The sequence below is a fragment of the Callorhinchus milii genome, unplaced genomic scaffold (assembly GCF_018977255.1).
Source record: "Callorhinchus milii isolate IMCB2004 unplaced genomic scaffold, IMCB_Cmil_1.0 Scaffold13, whole genome shotgun sequence".
Taxonomy (NCBI): Eukaryota; Metazoa; Chordata; class Chondrichthyes; order Chimaeriformes; family Callorhinchidae; genus Callorhinchus; species Callorhinchus milii.
Genome location: NW_024704754.1, coordinates 17,220,543 through 17,238,069, shown reverse-complemented (window position 1 = coordinate 17,238,069; position 17,527 = coordinate 17,220,543). Strand labels below are relative to the sequence as shown.

The 17,527-nt window shown below is 46.7% G+C and overlaps 3 protein-coding genes across 4 annotated transcripts in view; 2 read left to right on the top strand and 1 right to left on the bottom strand.

Annotated features, from left to right (window-relative positions):
- The first annotated feature begins 947 nt into the window (after positions 1–947).
- LOC103184128 (platelet-derived growth factor receptor-like protein) lies at positions 948–6,046 on the top strand. The gene is made up of 6 exons (XM_007901991.2): positions 948–1,058; positions 2,190–2,499; positions 3,255–3,406; positions 3,784–4,077; positions 4,618–4,757; positions 5,386–6,046. Exons 1-6 carry the CDS (start codon positions 998–1,000, stop codon positions 5,593–5,595), a joined length of 1,167 nt encoding a protein of 388 aa, XP_007900182.2. The 5' UTR covers positions 948–997; the 3' UTR covers positions 5,596–6,046.
- A 638-nt stretch (positions 6,047–6,684) lies between these two features.
- LOC103184133 (microtubule-associated tumor suppressor 1 homolog) lies at positions 6,685–16,570 on the bottom strand. Its single transcript, XM_007902000.2, has 9 exons — positions 16,303–16,570; positions 14,383–14,452; positions 12,866–13,080; positions 12,173–12,263; positions 10,651–10,724; positions 10,054–10,155; positions 9,119–9,238; positions 8,896–8,993; positions 6,685–8,399 (listed from the first exon to the last, which is right to left on the bottom strand). Exons 1-9 carry the CDS (start codon positions 16,345–16,347, stop codon positions 8,219–8,221), a joined length of 996 nt encoding a protein of 331 aa, XP_007900191.1. The 5' UTR covers positions 16,348–16,570; the 3' UTR covers positions 6,685–8,218.
- slc36a1 (solute carrier family 36 member 1) overlaps positions 13,719–17,527 on the top strand; it is a 42,153-nt gene continuing 38,344 nt past the window's right edge. The window contains exon 1 of one of the 2 annotated variants that reach the window (XM_042339925.1): positions 13,719–13,756. In XM_042339925.1, coding sequence (XP_042195859.1) covers positions 13,735–13,756 — 22 coding nt within the window. In that variant the 5' untranslated portion in view covers positions 13,719–13,734. Of the gene's footprint in view, positions 13,757–15,635; positions 15,809–17,527 lie in introns of those variants that run through there. The other variant, XM_042339924.1, reaches the window with a different exon arrangement.

Genomic DNA, 17,527 nt, shown 5'->3' with positions numbered 1-17,527 from the left:
CCAGATCCCAGGGGAATGAACCTCTGCTGGTCACAGCTGGTAAAAGCATTGCAGTTGGCAACTCAATCTATTATCTATTTCCAGCTCATTCATTTTCCGGGTGTACAATTTACTCCCTAATCGCATGGCTGCTATAGGAAGTATTTTATGAGTGACCGCAGTGAAAATCAAGGCATATAACATACACAACAACCACTGTTACTTCCTCAAAGAGTTCCAATGAATTTGTTCAGCATGACCTATTTTCCATAGATCCACATTGACATCTATTTATTGCCTTTAACTCTCGCCAGATCCCCTCAATTACTTCCTTTTCAGCGAACCTCAACGATTTTTCCCCCTACAATTAACGTCAAGCTCACAAAGCCACAACTCCCAGAGATTGGACTGGGACCTTTTCCTAAAGGGAAGGAGTCGGGAGAGGAGCAGGGAATGGGAGCAAAACAGAAGAGAAAAGAGAAAAATTGAGGGTGAAGTTTGCAGCGTTAACTAACACAAGGAATGTGTTATGAACGCCGCAAATATTATTGCAGCGATGGTGGGAAGAGGGAAAGGGGGGGATGGATTACATATTTATTGTTGAATTTGTGTCAAATTAAGCTATTTCTCTCTTCCGAAATATTTTTCAATCATTGCTAAACATATGTGGTTGCAATACGCATCACCCCGTTGTATAATATATATAGCAAGGAGCTGAAAAGTATGCCAAGTATGTGGATGTTAATTGGAGAGTGGATGTCAGGTTAAGCAGATGAATGGGCTCATTGAGTTTGCCTTCTCAGCTGGCTAAATTCTTCCCGTTGAATCTCAGCCGGCTGTGAGGAGACTTTGTTCACCAAGAAATAGCTGAAAGAAAAGTAAATCCTGGAACCCACCCCCTTCGCTACTCCGCTGTGAAGTTTCTGAGACCATCACCTTAGTGTGAACTTCAGTCCGAGCTTGGGCTCACTTCTGCTCAGCTCCCTCGAAAACTTTTTAGAAACTTTCTCTACGCGTGATGAAGCTGAGATTTTTTCTCCCTCTGGCTTGCTTAGCCTGCCTTTTTCTACTGGAATTGGGTAAGTAAAATCGCCAGCGAGTTAGGGTTAAGTTAAGTCAACCGAGGTGAGAGTGCACGGGAATCCATGCATTTAACTCATCTCTATTCAATATTTCCAGCTCAAACCATCCACGTTAACAAAACGGTCACCGGTCAAGTTTTAACCGTCAAATTTTAAGCGATTATATAATGATGAAAAGCAAGCGACGTGAAGGAATGCGATTCTCGTGTCCTAGTGCCTACCGAGTCTTGTTTGGACGCTGTTTCACTGCGGCACTGAACTGGGTCGGGTGGATTCAATGGCGGTGGAGCACATCAGCCATGACCCACTTCCTGTGTAGCTCAGTGCAAGGACCATCTGGCTGTAACGTTAGCGATAACGGTGGCAAGCTTTCCATCAGTGGGATAAAGCAGTTCAAACTGGGCAGCTTCTGTATGTGCAACTGGTTGCCGTGTTTCACCGACAAAATGCACAGTCAATCCACTTTACAATATATTCCGTGAAGCGCATTGCGACGTCTCAATGACGCGATAAGGCGTTATATCAAATGCAAATGCAAGGATTATTGTTATTATTATTTCACCAAGAATATTCACCTCTCCTCAATCCTCAAGCACAGAAATGGAACTTAATTCCGCCTTGCTGTTTAAATAGACTGGTGTTATGTTTTATCGACCCGGCAGTTTTTGGTTAACTCGGCGTTTTTTTTTTTGTTTGTTGTCTCAGTGTTTTTTGCCACTTGCCAAGATCGCACACCCACCCATACAGCGATAAAACTAATAAGGTTTCGGCTTACAGTATAAGTGCGCGTAGAATTGTGAGAAAAGTCTTGAAAGCACTCTTAATTTGTGCGCTGTTTTTCTGCAGCTCTTAAGAAGATCAGGGATAGGGAAACAAGCTGCAGGGATTAAACATGAGGTATGTGATGTGGTGATTAGCACATCCAACGACCTATTTTTCACCTCTTTATTTTAGTTCGTGAAATGCAGCGGAAGTTCACCATACAATTCTGGGCCAGCTTCAAGCGCTCTGGGACGCTACCCTGCTTGAGGGGCGCTATATATATATATATATGTGTGCAAGTTGTCTTTGTCGTTGCAACGTGCGTGGAAAATCGTTTGTTTCAGTAAACTGTGTTGGTCGTTTCAGGGGAATGCCAGAAAAAGGAGGAGAAAGTCACCGAAACGGTGGGCAAAGTTGCCCGGGAGAAGCAAACCCCCGGCAAGAAGCTCAAACCCAGCGTCAAGAAGATCAAAGCGAGGAAGGAGAAGAAAACCATGGCCAAGGAGTCTCCACCGGTGTTTATCATGAGCCTGGCGATCAAGAAGGGAGTGTTTCAGAAACCGCCGGAAACCTTATCCGTCCCCGCTGGAGGGAGGTTTGAGCTGCGATGCAGAGGCAAGCCCATCAACTGGCGTTACCCCAGCTATCTGGACGAGGACGATGACAGCAGGTTCAGGTAGGAACATATAGGACCTGGATTAGTGACGTTCAGACCGGCAAGTCTGTTCTGCCGGTTATTATTTATTTAGCTGACACGTGCGGAAACCCATCACCGTTGCTTAAGAGTCTCCAAATCCAACTGAGAATTCCATTCATCCCACACCTACACGTGGAAATCCCAGAGATAGATTGTTGGAATGAAATGCTCTCTCTCTCTCTCTCTCTCTCTCTCTCCCTCTCTCTCCCTGGAGGGACGCCTCCTGCTTAACTAATTCCGGAAATTATTAGGCGCAGGTTGGCGAGAGCCAAGGCTTGGGGACCCAAGAGTGTGCTTTGGGGTAACTGCTGGACTCTAACCAACTGGAATCACATAGCTTGCCCATCGAGTGCCCTGTCCGGCCAGCTTTCCCGCTGCTTGTCCAGCAAGGACCACCCTACCCGTTAGGGTTTTGGTTTGCAGGGTTAACAAGAGTTTAAGGGGAGGATTCCCAGCCCCTAGTGACTGGTCTGCTCTTCCATAGTCCTGCTGATGAGTCAGGCTTAATCCCTGACCCTACACTGGGAGCCTACATCGACCGTGATCCAAATTGCGGCATGTGACGATATCACCTGGTGATAATTATCACACTGGCCAAAAACACGCCGCCAAAATAGTCACGACTGATCTCACGGGTGGGGAGGGTTGGACAGATTGGTGGTGTCTTTTTTTTTAATTAATGTGGCGGGTGTTTGTACTAGGCAATCGATAATTGTACTCTTTTTCACTTGCAGAATTAGCCACCGAGAGAAGTTCAGCCAACTGATCCTAACAAACACCACCGGAGCTGACACCGGGGAGTACGGCTGCTGGGCTCTGCACTGCGATGGGCAGAACTGCAGGAAGGACGAGTCGAAGACAGGCAGCACCTATGTCTTCTTCACCGGTGGGACCCACAGTCTGTCATTGGCCAGGGTTCACTCGCTCCTGACTGCCGTTTCCCTTCTCCCCCCCCCCCCCCCCCTCCCCACCCCACCCACCCCACACCCCACCAAGTTGCTACTGTGCTGGTCTTCTGCTGCGAAACCATTTTGTCTTAACATTTAAGTTTACGGTGATTTGTGGAGGAATTCTTAATTTAAAAAGGCGTTTTCCCTGGTGTGTGTGTGTGTGTATATGGGAGTTGGGGGGGGGGAGGTTTAGACAACGACCCATCACGAGATGGGAGAAGAAAAGAGGAGGATAAAAACGACAGGAAAGGATTGGACGCGGTGAGGTTTCGTAGCCGTAAGTGACCAAAGCCTCTGGTGCCTTTCCCCGTAGATCCACGTGAGCTGTTTATACCATCGAACGATTATTACGAAGCAGTCCAGCTGCGGACAGACAGGCCCACCAGGCTTCCCTGCCGAGTGACCAACCCAATGGCCAAAGTGACCCTGCACCGGGAATTCCCACCGGAGGAGATCCCGCTGGACGGGACACTGATCACGTTTGATGTGACGAAGGGTTTTGTTGTCCACAAGGCTGTGCCGTCCTTCGCTGGCACGGTTTACTGCGTGGCCAGTTACCAGGGATTGAGGCAGAGCTCAACAAAGTACCTCCTGATATTTGTCAGGTGTAAGTGTTAAGATTATCAGCTTTTATTTCGATTGAAATGACGTTCGTTTTCAACGTGGTGTAAAGTTTAATAATAATAATAATATTCCTTGCATTTGATATAGCGCTTTATCACCTTGTTGAAGCACTTCACTGTAAAGAGAATTGACTGTATGTTTTGTGGGCGAAAACCGGCAGCCAATTCCGCACAGTGACGTCTGTCACAAACAGTCGTGGATTAAGCGACAATGTTTTTTTTTACATATTAGACGCTCAGTTTTTATTTTATTAAAATAACGTTCACTTTCAACACTTCGAAACGGGATGGAAAAAAACCCAGATCAGTATTGCACTTAAGGATGCAACAAGTCAATAGACCAAAGAGGACATGGGTTTAAGAGATGCAAAGGGCAATTTCAGGTTTTTCTTTATGGTCTCTGTAAAATCAGTCACTACGCTTGACGGTAATTGCTTGTGAAGCACCGCGAGATGGTTCTTTATTCTTTCTGGAGAGAATTTAAAGATATTACGTTTAACCATTTTTTCCGTAAACTTGTTCAGATCCCTCTGCTCGGCCCTCGGCTGTTATCAAAGCCTCCGTCAGTTCAGCGCGTGTGGGTGAGAACTTTAATTTGACGTGTGCAGCTCTGGGAGAGCCCGAGATACCGGTGGACTTTACCTGGGTGTTTCCTGGGCAGAAGGTAAGCTGTTAAGTCTCAAGGGTTTAAATAGCGGCTCCGTGTTAGGGTCACTTTGCTTTCGGTACAAATGTTATTGATTATCGTATTCGTCCGATAATTGAGTTGAGTTGAAACCCATCACTTTCTGGTCATTATTTCCACTCCCCCTACTTGTGACCTCCTGCACCCCTACTGACCTATCCACTCCCTCCCTCCGCTCGGCAAATACCACGAACTCCATCCCATTTCCTTCTGCCTCATCCCCTCCCTCCTGAACTGGTGTAATCAGATGATCATTGTCATTGCAAGAGTTAAGGAGGAGCTCAGAGTATCGTTAGAGCATTGTAAATGGTCAAAGTCTTTAGACTTTTATCGTTTTAGTCTTAAAATTCAAGGTCACGTGTGATTTAATGTGGAACACCTGAAATTCAATCCCAGTCGTTCGAAAGAAAGCCACGTCCGATTAGATGAAGACCAATCTTAAGAATTTGGCACGTTTCCATTCTGAATCTTCGAACTTTGAGACAAAAGGTTTAACGTCCGGGAGGTAAAATTCTACACTTGAACACCGATGAGAAATTGATATATTCTGTCTCTCTCTCTCTCACTCTCTGTGTCTGTGTCTTTTGTGTCTGTTTCCTGTGAACAGTTGGGGAGACCAACCTACACCCGGGAGACCCAACGCCAAGTGTACATCGGAAGAAAGATCCAGCAATTGTCACAGAGCGTGCTTTTAGTGGATGAGAGCCGACCTGTGGATGAGGGACTGTATTCCTGCACGGCTCAGAATATGCAGGGACAGAGCACAGCGTCCACTACCGTCAAGGTTCTTCCTCACCCCAGTCCGGGGCAAACATAAGAGAAGTCCGAGCGTTTGAAAATCGAGGCACCTTTTGCGAAAAGTTTTTTTTTAAAAAAAAAAGTATATGAAAAGTATATCGTTGACATGAAGTAGCTTGAGTCTATGGTAATTGTTAGAGAGATCTATTACCTATTATTTTTAGTTTTGTTAAAAAAAATATTTTATTCATCCAAGATTTTACTCTCACCTTGTGAGTAAGTCACCATAGAATCATACAGCACAGAAGGAGGCCATTCGGCCCATCGTGGCTGTGTCGGCTCTTTGAAAAGAGTCAATCCCACTTCCCCCGCTCGCGCCCCCGTAGCCGTGCAAATTTACAACATTTACAGAATTTGCAGTATTTACACCAAGGATAGACTGAGATGTGCGTCGCACAACGGGACAGTAGAGGGCACTGCGTGTTAGCTACACAAGTCCCATTAACGTCAGCTTTTATTTACAAATATTAAAACCCTGGTATTTTTCAGGATCGATTTGTTTCCGTTGAAAATCGAGGGTGGGTGGGGGGGGGGGGGAGGGGGAAATTCACACAAAAAAAGGTAAATTCGGGTAAATTGAGTGAAAATCGGGATTTAAATCTAAGCGCTCCGGGACGCTACCCTATGTGAAAGACGTTATATAAATGCAAGTTATTGTCGATAATTTGGAACAACCATTTAACGGCACGGACAAGGAATTCCAAGCATTCCCAGGACTCGTTGACCTGTGTCGCGCCAAAGCGTTCCACGGGACACGCTGTAAAGTCGTGTGACTATGCGTATTCTGTGAGCGAAAATTCACAGCCCCCCCCCCCCCCCACCAGAGAACTTGGCGGGATATGGCAAAGGGTAAACCTCACTGTCCCTCGGAATTTAAAAGATTCAGGTGAAAATCTTTTTTAAATTTAACCGACTGCCTTTCACCCTTTCCCCCCAAAATTGGTTGCTTAGCGGTGAAAATACGAGATGAAAGCTGGATTTAACAATCCTTCTGCGCAGGAGACAGTGTGCGGGCGCTATATAAGTGAAAGTTGTTGTATTTTTAAATCCGTATCAGTGGTAATTTTACTAAAAGAAAATGACCTTGGAAAAATGAAACAGCCCGACACACAATAAAGTGTCCTCTTTTATTTCATCCTGTGGATTTGCATCGTTTTGACTCGTAAGCAAAGTTCAGCTTTGCGTAGCCGGTCACTTGCAGTTTGCTTTGTTGAGAGACTGGAGGTTCCAGGTTCACTCGGCATTTAACCATTTCATCTGCTATCCTGCATGTGGTATCAGGTGGGTCAACAATCGGATTATTTTCGGTCAGTTGGGCGCGAAGTGGAAACGCATCGCCGTCCTTAAGAGTATCACTGAGAGAATTCCATGCATCCCACCTACACATGGGTATTCCAAAGATTTATAGATTGCTCGATTGTAATGTGCTCTCTCTCTCTCTCTCTTTTTTCTTTCCCTGGAGGGATGCATCCTGCTTACCTAATTCCGGAAAGTATTAGGCGCAGGTTGGCAAGAGGCCAGGCTTGGGGACTCCATTTTGTGCGTTGAGGTAACTGCTGGAGTCTAACCAGCGAAAACAGCGTATCGCTGTGTGTCAGGCTTTCCCGCTGCTTGTCCAGCTCGGACCATCCTCCTTGTTAGGGCTTTGGCTAACAGGGTTAACTGGAGCTGAGTGGAATCACTCGCTGCCCCCGGTTCAGTTCTCGAAAGGTTTTTACACCACCTTTAGTTTGCAACGCGTCTTTTTGAAGGTTTCCCAGTGAGTTGGCTGGAAGCCATTGGATTAGAGGTGACCTTTCCTGTTCCTACTGTTCAGTGGGCCAAGCTGTGGTGGCCTCCTGTTCTTCAATGGTCTCTTGTAGAAACCTTTTGAAGTCCTGTTGCATTCTTGGCCGTGGTAGAGCTCTCTCTCACCTCCGAGTCACAAGGTTGTGGGTTTAAGCCCCCACGTCAGGACATTGGAATCACATAGTGTAACTGATGCTCCAATGCGGTGGTTGAGGTGTTGCACTGTCAGGAAATGGAAGCGACAAACAGCAAATGCCCCCTTAAAGGTATCGCTCTTGTCTCAGCCTTAACCACTTACTCGGCTTCTAGTGAAACACCTTCCCTGAGTGTCAGTCTCTAATGAAATAAGAGCCGGGAACACGAGAACACGGGTTCAGAGTTTGTAAAGGTCTAATTTCAGAGCAGAGACCGGTTTTAGTTACCCAGAGGGTAACCCAGATGGTACCTGATGACTGGAACAAGTTTTCCTTAGAAGGGGGGTTGAGGCCGGGACACTCGGACTCGTTTAAAAAAAAACCACACAGCTCGACGTAGGGATGGGAGGACGAGTGTTCGTGAAGGGGTGAGATCAGGTGGGACGAAAGGGCTTTCTTCATCCGAACCGATCTTGTGAGTTCTCCTCAGTGCCCGCCGCTGGCTTTGCCACCGTTTCGTGTAAGGGGTATCAGCTCTGCCGCGGAGTCCTGAAGGTCCTCTCTGAAGGCAATGCTGGTACATTGGCGTGAGACTCGAACCACAGTCCGAGCCCGGCTGCCAAAACCCCTGTCGGCAACCAACGGCAAGAGGAAAATGGCTCCCAAGTCATCGGAGGCCGGGTCGCTGGTGATAAGCTCCGGTCGTGCCGACACTCACCGTCACCTGGCGGAGATTTCCAGCGACTCTGGCTGCGGTTTCCACATGCTGCCCGCCGTGGGAGACACCTCTCCGTTCTCCAGCTTCCAGAGCAGCTCCTCGTTCTTCTGGCAAACCCGCTGCTTGGCCACAGACTCCTTCTCCAATGTCTGCTGTAGAGCCACGTGCTCAACAGAGAGTTGCCTAACGGCAGACGAGATACGGTAAGATTTTACGCGCACACACACACCATCTTTCTAACAGTGGTTAATGGGAGATTAGGTGATTTTGTTGACTCCATCTACTTGACACTAACTATGGTAAATCCGACAATGGAATCCTGTAGGGCAGTGGTTAGAGCGCTCGCCTCGATGAGCGAGAGGAACCTGTTCGATTCACCCAGACGGGGTGAAATGTTGGACAAGTTTCTTTATTCCACACACGCGCGCCTCGGTTTACCCAGAAGTAAGCAGGAACCCCGTTGTTAGTCGATTGATGGATGGCTTTTGGTGGGGGGGTGGTGGGGGTAATAATCCCTCCAAAAAAAAAGCGCTATATCAAATGCAAGGATTATTATTATTATTATTATTATTCGGTGAAGGATGAGACGTCTAATGACGTGATAAGGTGCTATATCAAATGCAAGGATTATTATTATTATTTATTATGGTTATTATATTGTTAAGAGTTCCTCAGGTACCTTGCGTAAACCACTTGATTTTTCAGCCGGACTTGCATGTCCTCGCACTCCTGCTGCAGGGACTTTATCTTCTCCTCAAGCGAGGCGTTCAGCTCGGCCTGAGATGGAAGGGAAACTGGTGTGAATAACCTCTCGTTTATCAGCCACGGGAAGCAAGCACGGTTTACGGAGTCAGCGGGCCTCGACCCCAGTCAAAGGTTTCATTCCGCCAAGCGAAACCTACCAGGTTTTCCATCCGCAACAGCTTTTTGTCCAGCTTGTGGATCCGTTCGTTCTTCATCTCCACCACAAACCGTAAGCTCTCGAGTTCCTGCTCCCAGAACAGGCTGGGAGGTCGCATGTCCTGCAGAGCAGAGCTCACAAGAGTTAGCTGCTCGGACCTCAGTTCCTTGCATTTTGTTGAGTTATTCGGCCAAACAGTAAAGCCCAACTCACAGGCAGAGTCACTGCACTATTGCAGTTAAATCCTGTGAAGCTCTTTGAGTGTATCAAATGCAAGGATTATTATTATTATTAATATAAACAGTTGACCTGAACATTTGGTGAGTAGAAATCATTGGCAGTGACTGGCCAGCAGAGAGTGCCTGTGAGTTAGGTATTGCTTGTCTTCCCACCCTGTGCTCGTTTCTCAGCTGCTACTAGTTCTGGGACTTCCAACAATTATCATGACATTGCCACGAGTCTGTTATTATCAGGTCAACTTTTTAATGCTAAAGTAGTAAGTGAATCAGCTGAGCCCACATCATAATAATCCTTCGGCCACTACCCGCCAAATCTATGGAACTCCCTGCCTCAATCCCTCCATCTTTACCCCTTCGATGCCCATCTTCAAATCGCACCTGAAGACTTTCCTCGTCGATCGTGCCTCCGGTCACCTCCTCTTTCGTCCCAGCTTGGCATTAAGCGCTCCGAGACACTACCCACGCGAAGGGCACTGTATAAATGCAAGCTCTTGTTGTTCCTGTTGTGCAGTGCCTTTCACACCCCAAAGCGCTTGACAAATTGATTGTGAAGTGGCGTGACTCTATGTTTGTAGGCAGCCCAATTGCGCACAGCAATAGCCTTGAAACGGATGAGCGATTTTATTTGGGAGGTGGGTAGGGGTGGGTATTGATTGTTGGACAGGACATGGGAGAAACTCCCAGAACCAGCAAATACCTGGTTATCTTGCCTGAGATCTCTTCTTAAGATTGCGTCCTCGATTTTCTTCGTCTTCTCTTGAAACGAGTTGATCTGGGCAGTCAGTTCCTCTATTGTTTCCTTCGGTAAAGGCATGAATATTGCACGAGATCAGAAGTGAGCAAACGCAGAGGTGGGTGGTGGGGGTTGGGGGTGGGTGAATGGTTGGCGCAACACGTGGACTGTCACAGGTGGGCAGATTTGCGGAGTTGGGGAGTTGGGGGGCACCTAACATTTGCTATTTCTTATCAGGATTTCTAAGCAAGGGATCAGAGTCATGTAAATTGATGCCGCACCTGATAGATAACACATCGCCCAGCTGCTAACATGACCAAAGTTTGGGAGACGGAAGTTACCCTCGGTTAGCGGGACTTCTTATTAAGGGATCTTGTTAGCGCCCAGTGCCTTGGGACGTCCTCCTGATGTGAAAGGCACTATTCAAAGGCAATTTTGTTGTTGTTGTTAAGAAATACCGCATTTTACATCCCAATTTTTTCCTGTATTTCAAAGAACTCCGGCCTGTGCATACTTCCCGGTTTCTGTGAGTTACTCGTATCTGACGCTATAGACACTTACCTGAAGGGATGAGCACCTGTTCTCCAAGGATTCAGCCAGTGATTTCTTCTCCTGTTTATGCGATTTTATCAACTCTAAGAAAAACAACAAGAAAAAGAGTCTAAAACTTCACGTCGATTTTCTTTAAAAAAAGCAAAGGGTGGAGGGGGAGGTGGCTCTTAAGCACGGTCGAAGAGGTAGGTTTTCAGGTGGGACTCGAAGAAGGGGAGAGTTTTTATACATATATATATACATACAAACATACAGCTATAACATGCTGTGACAGGTCTGGTCAGACTGAGATACACAGTACAGAGGGAAGGCGTTTTAACTGCAACAAATCCTTAGCAAAACAGAGTTGGTTCAAGCTCTCAATGTAATGCACACCTTTCCTTTAAATTGCTTAGCGCCTGAAGAAGTCAGAATCAGAGAGAAGTGGGCAACTCAGAACTTGTTAATATGGACTTCCGATATGGGAGCAGCAATTGGCAGTGTTGATAATGATAATCTTTGCATTTGATACAGCGCCTTATCACGTCATTGAGACGTCTCAAAGTGATTGGCAGAATATTGTAAAGTGGATTAACTGTACGGTTTTTGGATGAAACTCAGCAGCCAATTGCCCACAGCAGTCTCCTACAAACAGTCGTGGAGTGACTGATCCAACTATTATTCTTTTTTTCAAAGGATTACTACCGCTGGGTTTGCCACTTACTGCTGGATAAACACAGGCGTGTGGAGTAAGGTTGCCTAAGGTTTCACCCTGCCCGGGAATTGAACCCGGGTCCTCTCGCTCGCGATTGCTGTAACCACTACGCTACAGCACTATTGCTGTGGGGTGGGGGGGGGGGGTGGGGGGGGTTTTCCAACCAACCCGAAGTGGCTCGCTGCAACAGGGGACTTTTTCGCTGTGGAGAGTGCGGTTATAATTGAGTAATCGAGTTCCTGTATTTTGGCATTTGGATCAAGCGATCCCTGGACTGGTCCAAATTTACCCTGTTGGCAAGGGGAGAAATAAGATCTTCTGCAAATGCTGTTCAGGTGAGTGTTAAAGGCCCTCATAGGAAAAGAGAAGAGAGTTTCGCTTGTGTGATACTTCCCCCCCCCACTTCGCCTCCCCACACCCCCCACACCACACACACCCACCCATGACTGTTGACGTATGTGCGATTGCGAGAGTCGTGGTCGTTGAGTGCAAGACACTTACGAGGGGTTGAGTTGGGATTTGCCAGGGGGGGATTTGTAGGAATGGGGTGAAACGTGATGTTTTGCAACAGATTCGATGGCAGTAGCAGCAGCATTACATTTTCAGCACAGAATAAATATCACATCAAATGCGTTATGAAACACTGCAATTTCCCTCGGGCATTATCATTGTCCAGTGTTTGACTGGAGATCATGAAGGGGTGGGTGAGCAGAGCAGAAGACAGTCGAAATACCCCCTTCAGTGTGCCCCTCTAACCCCCCCACCCCAACGTTCGCTGTGTTGGTTTGCACCCCATTCTGAGGACGCTACCCAAGTTTGCAGTGGAGTCTTTATTACCTATTAACGTCGTCTCACAGTCTCCCCTGAGGGCCTGAACGTATTCAGAATGACGGGTTTCCAATTCTTCTATCTTGGCATTTGATTCTTTCTGGAGGTAACAACAACACAGAGGGAAAAAAAACACACGTTGTCAATCATTTACCTCTTGCACAAACACTTGCGCTGCCAACCTACAAAGACAACACCAGCCCATCAGATTGCACAAACAGTCAAGTCAAGTGATCAGATCCACAACCCTCTTAAAAGGGCCGATTTAGGAAGCATTAATGTTGAGATCTCTGTTGGAATTCAGAAGCTTTCTCCATCATCTTAGCTCTAAGAGGTTAATGCACTTCACTTTTGGGGGTTTGTTGAGGGCACGGAAATTAGTGGTGCCATTTGACATACAGCAGGAAGATGGGGCAAGTGGTAAACCGAGGGTTACGTAATGCAGGACTATTTAAAACTTTTATCCCATTGTCTCCCAATCAATAGATTTTATAACCCGTATTTCAATTCACTTTGCAGTATATTCTGTGAAGCGCTTTGAGAAGTCTCAACGCAACAACGTGATGAGGCGCTATATCAAATGCAAGGATTATTATTATATCTCCCAGTTATAGTCTCGATAACTAACCCACGTCTCCCATTTTAGACTCTCTATAACCCATGTTTTCGCGTGTCTAACACCTATTTATTTATAATACAAACCTTTTCCTGCAATTCTTGTCTCAGTCCTTTAACCTCCTCTGTGTGCCTGAGCTGGAGCTGTTGCTTTTCTGCGGCGTGGGATGCAGACAGATTCTCCTTGAGCTGTGTGAGCTCTCTGTCGTGCTCCTCCCTGATTATCTGCAGCTCCTTCTCATGTCCCTGCAAAAATGTGGCTTTCGCCTTCTCCAGCTGATTGGAAGCACCCACCGATACATCTGGAGGAGAGTGAGGGAGCGAACAAAAAAATCATTAACTAGCGTTCGAAGGGATCACGCATGAAGTATGTATACTCCAGGTGTCTCCAGTAAGGCAGAATGCTAGTCTTGCTTGCTTGGTAGTACTCATGCTCTCACCATCATCGGTGGCCGGGCCTTCGCCCTATCTGCCCCCACCTTATGGAACTCCATCCCACATTCCCTTCGCCTCGCTCCCTCCCTTGCCTCCTTCAAGGCGCGTCTTGAAACCCTCCTCTTCGACCGAGCCTTCGGCCACCCTCCAAATCCCCGACTGTCCAGCACCTTGGGATATCCTTCCGACGTGAAAGACCCTTTACAAATGTAATTTGTATTGTATCGTATGCCTTTCCCGGTAACTCAGGTGGATCTTAAATATCCCGTCTCCATTATTTTTATCGTGGGCGGGCAGGTGGCGGATGTTGTTCAGTGTCGCCAAATGGGAAGTTGCACTTTTTAGGGGAAAACGAGTGAAGGAAGGAATTATACCCTAAATGGCAATGTTCCTTGATTCTATTTCGAGGAGTGCAGCGAGTTCTTCTCGTGTCCTGGAGCCAATGTTCCTCCCACATCCAAATGTACTGCAAGCAGATTAACTGGTTATTCATCTCACTGCTGCTTGTGGGAGACGAACAAATGATCCCATTCCTGGCACTGAGTAGGTACACTTCAAACTAAATCTCAGTGGGCGTAAAATCCGTTTGAAACGTTTCAGCTTGATACGGTGTTAGATTGCAGGGTTCTCCGGGTAGATTTGGCCATTCACTTTGTGACTGTCTGTGGGGCATTGCCGTGTTCAAATTGACTGCATTTGCCTACAAATTACAGTACGTCAGTGGCCGTGCTTTCAGCCATTACGCCCGGAAGCTTTGGAACTCTCTCCCGCAATCCCTCCGCTCTGCCCCCTCCTTCCCCTGTTTTCAGATCACGCCTGAAGACCTTCCTCTTCGACCGTCACCTCCTCCTTCGCCCCAGCTCGGCGTCAGGCACTGTTAATGCTACCCCGCACGAAGGGCGCTATATACGTGCAAATTGTTGTTGTTGTTATATCCTGCGAAGGGCTTCAGAGCGTGGGTGAGCCCTGTGGAGATCTTTGCAATCAGTAACAATCTCTTTCTATCAACTTGGTAACAAGTCGAATCGTCAAGCGAAAGGTAGCGTTCAACTTGGAGACACAGTTCAGTCCATTAAATCAAAGCCGAGGGGGTGGGGAGGTCCTAAACATTTAACTATAAGTGTTATTCAAAGTGCCACACAATCCAGAGTTCAATGACAATTTCTTACCATCTCCTTGCAATGTCACTAATTCTTGAATCGGTTCTTCATGTTGTTTTGATGTGGTTCCCTTCTGTTTCTTTTTTAAAAAAAATAGAAAATGAGTGATTTATTCAGTGATTCGGGGCACACAATTCGCATCTTAAAGGCAAATTTCTCTCACTGCAAGTACGTGCTTGCAATAATTCAGCTGCGATTGCGAGAGTGACGCAATGCATCTCTTCACTACAAAGTAATAATAATAATAACCCTTGCATTTGATATAGCGTCTTATCACAATGCTGAGACGTCTCAAAGTGCTGCACAGGTTATATTGCAAAGTGTAGTGACTGTGTACTTTGTGGGCGAAACACGGCAGCCAATTACGCACAGAATTGTTCCGCAAACAGTCGTGGATTGAGTGACCAAATATTTTTTTGTGCGGGGGAGGGATTATTACCCCTGGAAAGCGATCCGCCAATCGACTAACAGCTCAGTTCCTATTCACTGCTCGGTAAGCAGAGGTGTGTGGAGTAAGGAAACTTGCCTAAGGGAAATTCGCTCCATCCGGGAATCAATACTCAAAATTCTGGTGTGCACAGAAGTTTCTATAACCTCTTCGGTGTATCCTGTACCTTTCGTGGGACCTAATTGTGTGCAAATTGCCCCGTGTGTTCGCTTACAAATATAGACACTGCACCTGACAGCAATTCTCTGCAAAGTGCTTAGAGACATTTCTACATTCTCCTCATTTGTAGACTGATAGTCTCTCTTGCATACCGTGCTGTCACTCTATCATCTAGTAATAATAATAATAATCCTTCCACTTGATACAGCGCCTTATCACGGCGTCGAGACGTCTCAAAAGTGCTTCACAGGATATACTGCAAACTGGAGCGACTGTATATTTTGTAGGGGAAATGGGATAGCCAGTTTAGTTTAATTTAATTTTACAATCTAGCGTGTGAGAGCGTGAATCTCTGCTAGTCTCACTAATGCCACCCTTACTCACACGTCCTATAATGTTCACCTGCAAAAACACACAGTCACTGCAGCTTTACGCTGCATCCCACAAAGCGCTTTGAGACGTCACAACCACTTGATAAGGGCACTATATTGTCAAATGCAAGGATTATTAATATTATTCTTATTATTACGCTCAAAGCCTTCACAGATACACGAAAATTCGGAACGCATTCAAACAAAGCTGTGGTGATCTTCTGCACCCGACTGCCGGGAACTTGATCATAACTGATTAAAAAAACGCTTGCGTTTCAACCTACTTTGACACATCCTGTGTTGAGGTGGCTCTGTCGTTAGCAGTAACAGGGCGACGTATTTTCCATCTCAAACACTCCCTTACGGTAACCCATGCCCTCTCAGAAGCTCCCCGTCCAGGAGAATTTCCACCTGGCTCTTAGATCGACCGTAGCATTCGGGGAGCATCCAGAATTTGGTAAGTTGTTGTCTTGCAATCTTACCTCTGAGGTAGGTTTCCTTTAAAGTCTTTGAAGGAAATTCGCAGAGAGAGAGAGCGAGCGAGAGAGAGAGAGACACACACACACACACCACACACGCAACACAACACACAACAGCTTCGAAATTAAGGCTCAGATTTAAGAGTTCACTAACTTTTCCGGACTCTTTCAAACTCGACACGAAATAAGAGTCGGTTTCGACCCCAGGTTGAGGAGTTTCAGACGAGTGAACTACGAGTCGAAGAGAACCTTGTTTGGATCATAGTCAGCGCAGCTGGCGTTCAATGATGCATTTAGCCGCCCACAGAGCGAGCGAGAGAGAGAGAGACACACACGCGCGCACGCACATGCACACATGCTTGCCTTCGAACTAACTTCCCCCCCAAGCGAGTGAGTGAGAGAGAGAGAGAGAAAGAGCGAGAGACAGAACAGACGCAAAGTTGACGGAAACAAGGCGACTCAAAGCTTTTACCTGCTTCTTGTAGCAACGACACACTCTGCTCCCGCTACAGCCCATCGTCCAGTCTGATTGAGAGAGCTCTTCCCCACTCCCTGTGGGAACATCAGAACTCCTCTAACGCTTTGGCAACTTCGCCAGTGTCTTTTTGAGCTGAGCCCAGGGCTCGGCTGTTTGAACTTGCGGTTAATACTGAGTTACCGTAATTCCTGTAAACTGCCGGCCTTCGGAAAATAATCGGCTTATAAACCTTCCCCTCCCACCCCCACTTCAGCTGCTTTACCACTCCCCCCACACCCCCGCCACCGCCACTCTTAACATTGAAAGAAACAACAAAGTCCAACTCTTTTTGTTCCAGGATCCACACCTCCCTCCCTCCCCCCCCCCCCCCCCCCACCCTCACCCCCACCAACCAGGGAACTTTTGATAGTGATAATAATAGTAATAATAATAATATACTGTAAAGTGAATTGACTGTATATTTTGCGGGCGAAACGCGGCAGCCAATTGCGCACAGCGCCGTCCCCACAAACAGTCGTGGATTGAGTGACCACATTTTTTTTGAGGGGGAGAGATTATTACCCTAAGAAAGTGATCCGCCAATCGACTAACAACTTACTGTTAGGTAACCAGAGGCGTGCGGAGTAAGGAAACTTGCCTTAGGTTTGAATGTTGGAGAGTGAGGTGGGGGTGGGTGTAATAATAATAATAATAATAATAATAATAATAATAATAATAACCCTTGCATTTGATATAGCACTTTTGTCGCCTTCTAGACGTCCCAAAGCGCTTCACAGAATATACTGTAAAGTGAATTGACTGTATATTTGTGGGCGGGTGTAGAGGGAAGAGGCAGGTGGAGGAGTTGGTGAGCGGAGTGATGGGGAGGAGAGAGAGAGAGAGAGAGAGAGAGAGATAGGGAGGTCGGAGGGGAGCAGAGGTGTTTCTTACTGGAAGAACAGTCCCGTTGGCAGGGGGTGAGGTGGGTTGTGCATTTATTACAGCAGCTCATTTCGTGCGTTGTTGCAGGTTTATGCTGGATCAAAACGCTTTTCTCCCCCTCACCCATGTAAGGAAATTATAATAACATGAGTCTGTTGCACATTGTTTGAGAGAAGTCTAAAAAAGGACAAGTGTGCGCGTAGTTTTTTTGGACTTCTCTTAAACACATCACAGTCATCCTCTTGCGGAGGTCAGTGCAGTCAGAATAAAAGTTCAAGTGAGTAATGCATGAGTTACT

Coding starts and splice junctions, on each gene's coding strand:
- LOC103184128 (XM_007901991.2), top strand. CDS start 998: ATGAAGCTGAGATTTTTTCTCCCTCTGGCTTGCTTAGCCTGCCTTTTT. Junction 2,500..3,254: donor GACGATGACAGCAGGTTCAG/GTAGGAACATAT, acceptor TTTCACTTGCAG/AATTAGCCACCGAGAGAAGT. Junction 4,078..4,617: donor CCTCCTGATATTTGTCAGGT/GTAAGTGTTAAG, acceptor AAACTTGTTCAG/ATCCCTCTGCTCGGCCCTCG.
- LOC103184133 (XM_007902000.2), bottom strand. CDS start 16,347: ATGGGCTGTAGCGGGAGCAGAGTGTGTCGTTGCTACAAGAAGCAG. Junction 13,081..14,382: donor AGTGACATTGCAAGGAGATG/GTAAGAAATTGT, acceptor ACTCTCCTCCAG/ATGTATCGGTGGGTGCTTCC. Junction 9,239..10,053: donor ATCTCAGGCAAGATAACCAG/GTATTTGCTGGT, acceptor TCTGCTCTGCAG/GACATGCGACCTCCCAGCCT.